The sequence below is a fragment of the Cibotium barometz genome, chromosome 20, assembly GCF_041138505.1.
Source record: "Cibotium barometz isolate CiBa-2024 chromosome 20, ASM4113850v1, whole genome shotgun sequence".
NCBI classification, from domain to species: Eukaryota; Viridiplantae; Streptophyta; class Polypodiopsida; order Cyatheales; family Cibotiaceae; genus Cibotium; species Cibotium barometz.
Window position 1 is genome coordinate 39,325,879 of NC_141065.1, and position 11,161 is coordinate 39,337,039.

Sequence of the window (11,161 nt, forward strand, 5' to 3'; positions counted from 1 at the left end):
GATTTAAAGAATCTGCATAGAGGGGTGAGGGAAAGTCTTTCAGAGAAGAGGAGCTGTTGTGCACAACGCCGTGGTGCGGTTACCTGACTATATGGTCAGAGTAACCAACCGGAAGCAAAAGAGTAGACAAAAGATGTAGAGGGAAGCTGCGAATCCAGATAATCTGGCACATTCTTTCTTAGATCTTACAATCTCAATTTCATTCTTATAGGCAAGCACATCCATCAGGCCATATTATAGATATAAATTTTAGAAATCCTTTAGATAGAATTGGATTAGCTTTCAGGGAAGATTTCTTTGAAGAAGTGATGGAATCCGGTTTCACTTTTACTTATCCTCGACATCCAAGTGGGTTTGACTTTCATCCCCGCGCAGGGCTGACTGCCCCACTGGGTGTGCTAGGTGTTAACCCGTTATGAGAGGAATCCAAAATAAAACCCAAAAACAATGTAGAGGTAAGGATAATGTACATAAAATGGTGTGTAGAGGATCCTAGGTGATAAAAAACAGTGCATGGAACAAGTGGGAATGCACCGTAAAAAAGGAAGGCCAGTAGAACTGAACCAGAGCACCAGTTGTTGCTAGCTCTGATAAGTGAGAGATGAACTGCTCCATGGGTAGCAAGGTGGGTGCATGGAAGCAATAGGAGAGGAGAAATCCGTGTATGGGCTGAAGAGGAGAGTGTGATCACAAGAAAGGGTGACCATAAGAGGGTCAAGGAGAAGAAGAAGAAGAAGGTTGCTCAAAAGACCAGGGAGAGAGGGTCAAGGAGAAGAAAAAGAAGAAGGTTGCTAGAAAGACCACAGACAGAGGACATAATTGAAGTGACTACATTGGAGAGCTTCTACAGATCGATTTTCTTCAATTGAAGCTTGCAAAATAGAGCACTTGTTGACTTCCTAATTGTAGAAGAGAAAATCGATGCATTGTGAGGGGAATTGATTGTGTCAAATCAGAGAGTCGACTAGGAGGTGTGTCCCTAGGATCTCTGTACAACAACTCTATTTGATACTTGGCTCAACTCAATACCTCATTGACTGTAGTTTATTGAAGATGAAGCTTTGAAGTGCTATTGCTGCCGGGGTCTACCTATGGGTAATCCTTGAGTTTTTCTGGTGTTTTTTCTTATGTTTGTGAGCCCATGTCTTAGGGATGTTGAGACAGTGACATGTTTTTGTCTATCTGATGCAACCTCCCTGATGCAATCAGGGAGGTTGGATTGTGTCAAATGTGAATGAATATATAGTCCATTGTTTGATGTTTAGCTTGTGGTGATTGAGTTATTTACATTGAGTTTATGGAGATTGAACCCCTGTGTGTATCAGCCTGATGACCAGGGAGTTGTTGTTGAATCAGTTGAGAGGATATAGAGTCGGGCTGAGTGTCAACATAGTTGAGCATCAGAATAGTCAGCTGAAGGTGTATTAGGCTTGACTTGGTTTGCCTAGGTTGAAGGGAGGTGTTTTTGTATCAGGTCCGACAGTCATAGGATAGTCACAAGTCAGCAATCAGACAGACTGAGTGACGGGAAGAATGAGAATCCAAAGTCAGCAACAATCAGACAGACTGAGTGATGGGAAGAATGAGAATCCAGAGTCAGCAATCAGACAGACTGAGTGATGGGAAGAATGAGAATCCAGAGTCAGTTACTCTGTCAAAAACTGAGTGTCTGTTTGGTTTGAGTATTTTGAGGTTCTAGAAGTGTTAGCGGACACAAAGGAGAAGAAGCCTAAACTGGGTTGCTCTGTCAACTGCGTGTCCATTTGGTTTGAGTATTTTAAGGTTCTAGAAGTGTCAGCGGCGGACACCAAGGAGAAGAAGCCCGAGTTAGTTGAGTTAGGTTGAGCAAGTTTTGAGGAGATAATCAAATTGAAGTCAGTTGTGAGTCAGTTGTTGCTATAGAGTTAGCAGAGAGCTCAGAGCGTGATATCTCTTTTAGTTTAGAGCATGGAGAGTAGGTCAGAGAGTAGGCGGATGAGTGAGAGGAAGAATCTGTTTTAATTGAGTACTAAATTAGCCGGTGCTATGTCAGACTACTGAGTCGGTTTTCAATCAAGTTCAGTCAGAGATTTATCACCAGGCTATCAGCAGAGGGTCAGCAAAATGTCGAGAGAGGTCCTGGGGTTGTGGATCTAAAGTTAGCTATGCTGGAGGATAGTAGAAGGGTGGAGAGGACTCATTTCACATTCAAGTCAGCATTAGCATTTGGAAGCAGTTTTCAAATAGGTTACAATCCGTTGAGTGTAGCCTGGGAACTGTTTTGGTCAGCTGGAGGTAGGAGGAAGTTCAGAAGTGTCAAAAGTCACTGCTGACTTGGGAGGATAGCTGGAGTTATCAGTGGGATCAAATTAGAGCGATTTAAGAGTGTTTTGGTGTTGGATTGAGTCAGCTGGAGGGCTGAGGAGAGGAGCCAGGTTTGATTGGTGCCCTTGGAGGTGCGATTTCAATGTCCCCCCAGTTATTGATCCCATTGTGTTTTCTTTTTGTGTGCCTGGTCAGGTGGTGTAGGAGACGCCATCACTTAGCCGCGCATGCTTGCCCCCACCGAGGATCCGAAGGTTCTTGGTCAGTAGGTTGGAAACCCACTTGTTGATCCCATTGTGTTTTCTTTTTGTGTGCCTGGTCAGGTGGTGTAGGAGACGCCATCACCTAGCCGCGCATGCTTTGGTGCCCCCACCGAGGATCCGAAGGTTCTTGGTCAGTAGGTTGGAAACCCACTTGTTGATCAACTCGGGACCTATGGCTTAATGTGTTCAGAGGTGTGAAGAGAGAAGATGTTCTTTTCTTGAGGGGATTTGAGTTGGCAACTTTGAGGAACAACACTGAGGATTATTACAAATTGAGATTGGTGAGTTTGTTGCTAGAGGATGCAGCCAGAGATTTGTTTGAGTATGAAGCCATTTGCTGAAAGAGGAAGTTGGAATGGGTTGAGAGAAGCTGCAAGTAAAAGATATGGGAAGGTAGATACTCTAGACGACTTGTGGAGAGAGCTGAAGAAGTTGAACCAAGGAGAGGATGAAGACTTTATGGATAGGTTTGAAGCAGCATGGGGGAGGGTATTCAAGACCTTGGAAGAGGACCAAGTTTCTCCTAAATTTTTGAAGAAGGATAAATTTATTGAAGGGATATATGGATAGATCAAAGTGAAGATGGGACTGAAGGACCCACTCACTTTTGCAAAAGCGATGAAAATTGCTATGTATCAGTAGGAGAGGAAGATAAGATGAAAAGCTAGTTTGTGTATGCCATCCACTAAGCCAGGTAGAATTGATACATTTGATTTGATTGATGTGTGTCTTGCTCGAAGCAATGTGCAAGTTAGGAGTAATTGTGTGAATGATGGGTGAGAGTGTAAAAGCGACGGATCAATATGTTTGTGATGTCACAGAAAGTACAAGCTATATAACTATGGACCCAGAATCTGGAGGGAATAGATGTTGGCAAGGTGATGATGAATTGCTCCGAGGTTGGTGAGTCTACTATAGAGGGGTAGGAGATCCCTATTATGTTGGAGATACTAGAGATACCTCAGTTAAAGATGGCTTCATCAAAAGATGCCAAAATGGAGTTTGCAGGTTAGTTTGGTGATGTGATAGAGTATGAGGAAGGGTCTGTCAGAATTGCCTTTCTATGATGACATAGGTGATGATGGTGCAAGCATGAATCAACAATTACATGTGCGTGAGTATATGGATAGTGGTGTGGATAATGATATGGATGTTATGTTGGATGACTCCTTGGAGGGTGTCTTTAATTTGTTTGGAGGATCTGCGAATATAGACGATGTTGAGCAGTTGATGCCTATATGGGTGCTGGAGTGTGTGTCAATGATGATGAACTCATGGATGCTGTGAGCAAACTGCGGAGTAAAGAAGCTGAGGATGTTGACCAGGAGTTACAGGTAGGTTGTGGATTTGGGTTGTGTGGAAGATAGTATTCATGATGTTGCTGGGGTGTCTTTTTATAATGACAATTTGGAAAAGACCCAAAACGTGGATGTTGCTGGGGTGTCTTTTTATAATGACAATTTGGAAAAGACCCAAAACGTGGATGATGACTTGAATGCTATGAAGAGTGGACATAGTAGTGTTCGTGTAGATTCAATTTTATAGAAAGGCTTGGAGAGGGCTTGTCTGCGCTGGAAGAGAATCATCATGCTTGTGTAGATGTTTTTAGTACTATGTCTATGCCCAAGGTGAAGAGATCTCAAGGGTGTGTTTCATAAAGGAGATGAATTTGAGGACGGTACATATATTTTAGAGGGACAAATGGCAGATGAGTATGGTGAACAAGTGCTTGATGTGGCTTGTGATCTAGGAGGTCTATGGACTGATGAAAGCTTGATGGGAATTGAGAAGAATCCTGAGTTGGATGGGGAGCTCAAGGCTGACACCAGTGAAGGGTTTGATGGGAGACAGGATAATAGGTGTGCTTGGATTGAGCAGCCATTTGATAGGGGCAAGGCACTGAGGTTGTTCACACTAGCAGTGATAAAGAGGTGGATTCATAAGATGTGATAAAGACGAAAAGCCTATAACACCATAGAAGGGGCCATATCCTAAATGGATGAAGAAGCTTTTGGATGGGAAAGATCCATCAAGATAATCACAGAAGAGGTAGTAGGTCTTCGTAGATCTAAGAGAATAGAGGAGTAGAAGAAGGCCTTTACTCAAATTGTCAATATGACCTTGGCTAAGATAATGATAGTATATAAGCCAAACAGCTTGGAGGAATCATTAGTAGATCTGAATTGGAGGGGGCCCATAACATTGTCACTCCCTTTAAGCAATGCCCATGTCTCCTAAGATTCTTCTCAACCAAATTGCTTCACATGAAGTAAAGAATGTTGCCTTAAAGAAAGCGTCACTGTAGGCTGCTTCTTGTTAATCTAGGATGTAATTCCAAACCTAATAAGAAAACAGTAACTAGAAACAGATTTCCTGCTATCATAATCTTCTGCTTGATTTGAGTCACAAATATAGTCAAGGAATTTCCTCATTTATAAGTAATGCCATACCCAATGGTACCTTTGATGTATTTCAACACTCGTATCCCTGCATTTTAGTGTTCTCTTGGGATTAACTTAAGAACCTGCTATGGGCAAAGCTGATGTCAGGCTATGTATTGCACAAAAAGATCAAACTCCCCACCAACTTTCTATACTCCTTCACATCCATAAGTGGAGAAGCATCTTCCACAGATAGCTTCGCATCAACCTCTTGCCCTTGAACCTTGGGATGTACATCTTCTTGTTGGTTACTATTAGCTCTTCTAGCTCTCAATGTTGGTCTTGGTACTAATCTTGATGTTGTTCTTACTACTGATCTTGTCATGAACTTTTAATAGTCATCATTCTCCAAATTGTTGACTTATAAGACACTCTCTCGACAACGTTCTGATTACCCTTTAGTGCATGGACTCTAATGACGACTTCTGATTTGCTTCTATTTTTTCCTGACTCTTCACTGCCTCATCCTATTCTTTAAGTTCTACTTCCTACTAGTAGGACCAAAAAATTTGGGAAATATGCGGTTTTTCCATGTTGGGGGTCAATACCACAAGAGACAGTCACTACAGGTTATTAGTCGGGCTGCAGGTTATTAGCATGGGCTATCAATGCCAAAGTGTTGGGGGTTAAAACTGCAAGACAATCAGCACAGGCTATCAATGCCTAATGGTACCTAATCACTAACAAGAGAAGGTTAGGAGAGTAACAGAATGCACTCATATGATCAACATTCAAATATTACATGGCATAGAATGGAAGAGACTGAGAGTCAAATTGGTTTTCAATGTATATTTTAGACTACTGCATGCTCATGTACAAGGTGACTGCAATAATGCAACCAATGCTCTAATATGCATAATACTCTAAGTTCTATGCTCTACTCACTGCTACACTACTCTCTGTCTCTACTTATTATGACTGTATATGTGTATCCAAAATGTTTGGTTTAGTTGGGCTTACCCATCTTGTTGACCGTTTACAAGAATACTAAAGTGCACTATGTTACAATAGTCGGTTGGTTGAGCACATGTAGAGTTGCATAATATGATAATCTATGGCTATAGTTGGCAATCGGACTCTTAGTCGTATATATGCTCCCTCCTCAATCTATATAACAACTAGTTTGGGGATTATAATTTGTGGATCTCTTCATAACTCCATGTCAGTCTCTAAGTCAGAGCTCTTAGCGAATTCATGTGCCAAGCCATAGACGGTCTCTTCATGACTCCATGTCATTATTATTGGGTCTCTTCACGACTCCATGATGTCAACGTCTAAGTTGGGGCTCTCAGCTAATTCTTGTGCCAAGTCATAGAAGGTCTCTTCCCTAATGAGTACTTCTTCCCTTTATTCTTCATCTCTTCCCTAATGAGTACTTCTTCCCTTTATTCTTCATCTCTTCTTCTTTCTTTTCTCTCTTTTTGGCGAGGAGGAACACACAATCATTTTTTTTTTCATGAGCTCTCGCATGAACATTTTTCTTTTCAGGAGAACACATGAACACATTTCTTTGCATCCCTTTATGGAGTTAGAGGGAGGGGTGGTGTAGAATCGAACTCACATCCGCCGGGAGGAGAAAGGTCGCCACGTTTCCACCCCAGACTCACATCTCGGAGGGGGGAGAGAGAGAGAGAGAGAGAGAGAGAGAGAGAGAGAGAGAGAGAGAGAGAGAGAGAGAGAGAGGTCGCTATCTTATCCACCTAGCTATCCACCCCATCTCTTCTCCTTAGTTGAGATGTGGTCTTCCCCCCCCCCCCCCAAGCCGCGATGTTTGGAGACCACAAAAGGGGGGGGCACCATCAACAATCAGGGTCCTCAGTTTGGCAACAGAGCACAGTCGTCCACTAACCACCTTGGTGATACACTTGTGTTGCCGCGTCCTAAGTATCTTGATAGAGCTACGGTAACCATTAGCTCTTCCAAGCCTAATGACCACATTGATGTCTCGGATGGGGTGAAATATGACGAGGCTCTACTCTCCATAATGATGTGCCCTTGAGGGTATTTGATTGCTTGAGGATTGCATGCTATCTTCGTGCATTTTGTTGTTTGATGGAAGCCATTGTTGCTTGGATGGTCGGCTCAAGATTCGGTTTCGACATGCATGGTAACCTATGGTACTACAGCATGCGTTTCCTTTGCCTACTACCTGTTTAGATCTCCGGATACAGCGAAGCAGGAATTCAAAAGAGAGTAGTCCAGGGCCTAGGCCATGGGGCCTCCTGCTCTCAACATCTCTTCCGCATCCTCATGCGAGGAGGTCGAGGCAGCGCAGAACCTCCTTCCATTGAAATCGCCTTCGCCGCCATCAGATCAGCAGCAGCTGCAATCACACATCAAATTCACGTGCTTCTCGTTCGCCTTTGGCATAGCCTCGATCACGGTGGCCTGCGTGGCCCTGGCCTTCGCCTTTTTTTCCTGCAAAAGCCCTAATTTAAGTAAATTGAACCCTAATTCTGTAGAGCGATGGGGATATTCGCGGCCGCTCAAAACCCTAAGCAGGCCTGTTGTTTTGCTGATCTCATCGGATGGCTTCCGCTTCGGCTACCACTGGAAAGTGCCCGTGCCTAACATCGATCGGCTGCGATTCAATGGCACAGAAGCAATCCCAGGCATCATCCCGGTGTACCCGACCCTTACTTTCCCCAACCATTACTCCATAGCCACAGGGCTTTACCCTGCATGGCATGGCATCATAGCGAACTATTTCAGTGACCCCTCCTCTGATGATAAGTTTCACCCCGGGGTTATTGACCCTAAATGGTGGCTTGGTGAACCAATGTGGGAAACTGTTGTCAGAAGTGGGTTGATCTCTGCCACCTATTTCTGGCCTGGCAGTGATGTCTCTAAGGGGGCCTGGAACTGTACCCTCCCTTATTGCCACCACTACAACTTATCTGTACCGTATGCGGACAGGGTTGATACTGTCCTTGAATACTTTGACCTTCCTAATGATGAGAGGCCCAGCTTCATTACACTCTACTTCGAAGAGCCTGATCACACTGGGCATGCCGTTGGCTCTGATGACCCTCACATAGATCAGGCCATCACTTTTGTTGATCAGATGCTTGGTAGGCTCTTGGATGGTCTGGATTCAAGGGGATTCCTAGATGACGTCTCCATCATCTTGCTAGGTGATCATGGCATGGTGGGTACTTGTGACAAGAAAATCATCTATCTAGAGGATTTGCTGCCATGGATAAACATTCCAGCTGGCTGGATGGACTCACTGAGCCCAGTCCTTGCATTACGGCCTTCGCCTGATGTTGATGTGAAAGAGGTCTACCAGAACATCACAGATGCCCTGAACTCTGGGAAGGTTGCCAATTCTGAGTTTTTGAAAGTGTACCTGAAGGAGGAATTTCCTGCCCGCCTGCATTATTCAAGCAGTGATAGAATACAGCCAATTCTTGGCATTGTGGCAGAGGGCTACAAGGTGGAGATGAAGAGGTCTTCAGCGAAGGAATGTGCAGGGACTCATGGGTATGACAATGAGGCCCTATCGATGCACCCGATCTTCATTGCTCATGGTCCGCAATTTGCCAAGGGACGGAAGATACCATCCTTTATCAATGTTGAGGTTTATAATCTGATAGCAACAGTTCTGGGCATTCAAGGGGCTGCAAATAATGGTTCTCTTTCTTTTGCCAACACTGTTCTACTTCCTTTGGAATAAATCAGGTGTGTCCTCATTATTGGGGCTGTATACTGTGCAAGAAGAAAATGAGCTCTGCTGTATCATTTTGACTTGGTTGCCCGAGAGGCTATACAGCATATTAATTCTGCCATTGTTTGGTGCCTTCATTGTCTTGTTTTCTTTGGTTTATCTTTTTTGGATCCGTCAGATTGTACATATGCATGTGCAAGGGTGTCACATGGAGTAGTATTATTTCTTTGGCTCGAGACAACATGACAATGATGATAAAAATGGTCTATTGTGGTGTGCAGTGTACAAAGAGTTGCATGTGTGTGGGGCCATTGTTTGGGCCCATATGATATGCAGGTGGCCATATAGCATCATGGAAAGAGCTATCTTCAATATTATATGAATATCCTCTTAGCAAGGGCAACTTGGTGTAGATACTATGGTGTAAATGAGGTATGGAAACAAAGGTGGCCAAAGGTAGGCAATTGTTTTGTCTTATGCACATGATTATGCACGTGAACAATATGTCCAACAATTGAGGTGGCAAGTTCTAGATGGCGCACACAGAAGATAGAAGGATGGCTATCAATGTCGGCTACAAGGCTTTCGAAATACTCACAGAAATTGTGTCCCAGGAAGAATAATCTCATCCGTGAAGGGAAAGGTTTTTCTACATGGATTTGTCATTTCGATCCCCATCAGAGACCAGGGAATCCTCTGTAGAGGCCATGAGTCTGCTCTTTTGAATTCAAAACATTCTGTATTATGTGGGAGGGTGATGCTAAGAAGATGAGGACAAGGTATTGTTGTTCTGACTTCTGACGCTTGCAATGCCATTAGCAACATGCTTGAGAGTTGGAATGAAGGCTTGGGAGCGTGGAAGGCCGCTAGGACCTCCTGAGTCTGGGCACATCAAAGAGCAGTGAGAGCTGCACTGAAAGGGTGCTGCGGTCTGACAAAGGGAGCTGTAGCACGTGGTCTGGTTTCAAGGCTCAGGTGTGGTTGGCTGTAGCAGGATCTAGCACGGGTACCAGGCTATCGTGGCAGTAAGGAAGAGTTTGAAGGCAGACTGGTCGAGCACTTTATATCTCTGCCGGAAGGGGTGATCTTGAGCAAAGGTGGCTGTGTAGTCTCTCTCTCTATTAAAGTGCATTATGTAGTAAGTTCACACATTTGGAACTAAAAGTGTGCTGGTGTATGTCCGCCAGCTTGGTTGTCATTTTAGTATGCAATAAATGGTTGATTCCATTAAAGTTCACAACTTTGTAGTCACATGAATTGGACATGAATAATCAGAAAGGCACATCTTTGGTGCTTTGGGTGATGCAATATATGTCTGGGTTCCTATGCAAGATGTGGTTGACTCTTCGAGACCTCGTGGAGGTTTATGATTAGTGTTGTACACATGCTAACAAGATGTGGTTGACTCTATACATCAATATGGGTCATTGGAATATGCACTAGCACTTCTTGGGGCTATTTGTGGACCGATCAAATGCCAGAATAATAAGTGGGGCTACAAGAGAGAATGAGTTTAATTCATGATTTGTATATGGATGATTGATACTTGATCCAAATGTGAGGCATTGTGGTGTGTATAAAGTGGATCAAGGATTTGTTATGTTCATTAGCTTGTACACAACCCTTTCTCAAGGTTTTACCCTCCACAAACCATTGTGACATGCTCTAATAACTTTCAAATTTTCACACTGGCTGCTGAACTCGTTGATCGGGCAGTACTTGTGATGCGGGTGACGTGATAGTGGCTTCACAAGGTGCTGACAGGAGGGATGCTGGTGCTGGTGCTGGTGCTGGTGCTGCTGGGGTGTCATCGGCTCTCAATATCTCGAGTGCAGGGTGAAACAAACATCTATTCACGAGGCTGTCCGCCACCCTTTTGTGAAGGACCGTAGTGTCACCAGAACAAGGTAAGTACCATCAGAAAGAGAATTTGAATAGCCACCTTCAACAGTGCAACTCTAGTCGTTAAGATAGGTTTGATGGATGCTTCTTTGCTTAAGGTTAAGTCCAGCACTTCCAACATTTTCCTAGGTAATTTGAAGGACAAACAACCTTCACACTATCACATGTTGGTAGTTCATGGGAGGGTCAAACAGGACAATAGGACCTAATTCTGATGTGTTATCTTTTCAAAGTTGTGTACTTCTGCCACAATGTGTATCACTTGGCATGATTTACTGCTCTCCAATGCCCTTGGCTTGCTACCTTATATTGCATGCCTTTTTAGCCATTGATAGGTTGCTTTATGTCACTTGTTGACCTTAAATGCAAGAAGTGGTTTATGGCTCGCCATTGTAAAAGCTTAGTCTGACTCAATGATGACACCACTCTAGGACTGTGTATTCACTGAGGTCTTTTTTGGTCTCTTCTGTGCCTTTTTTTCTCCCCCTCCTCCCAAAAGGTGCTAAATTATTGTTATACCTTTGGTCTCATAGAGCCTTTGATCTTTTGTAGACGTTAATAACTTTCTCCTTCTCCTCCCATTA

At 43.7% G+C, this 11,161-nt stretch overlaps 1 protein-coding gene across 2 annotated transcripts; it reads left to right on the forward strand.

The window, feature by feature from the left end:
• Positions 1–7,000: 7,000 nt before the first annotated feature.
• Positions 7,001–10,325, forward strand: LOC147627851 (nucleotide pyrophosphatase/phosphodiesterase 2-like). 2 transcript variants are annotated; one of them, XM_086814826.1, is made up of 2 exons: positions 7,001–8,689; positions 8,854–10,325. In XM_086814826.1, exon 1 carries the CDS (start codon positions 7,221–7,223, stop codon positions 8,682–8,684), a length of 1,464 nt encoding a protein of 487 aa, XP_086670952.1. In that variant the 5' UTR covers positions 7,001–7,220; the 3' UTR covers positions 8,685–8,689; positions 8,854–10,325. The 2 variants fall into 2 exon arrangements, with proteins under 2 accessions (XP_086670952.1, XP_086670953.1); XM_086814827.1 differs by having other exon boundaries at positions 8,957–10,325.
• The last annotated feature ends 836 nt before the right edge of the window (positions 10,326–11,161 follow it).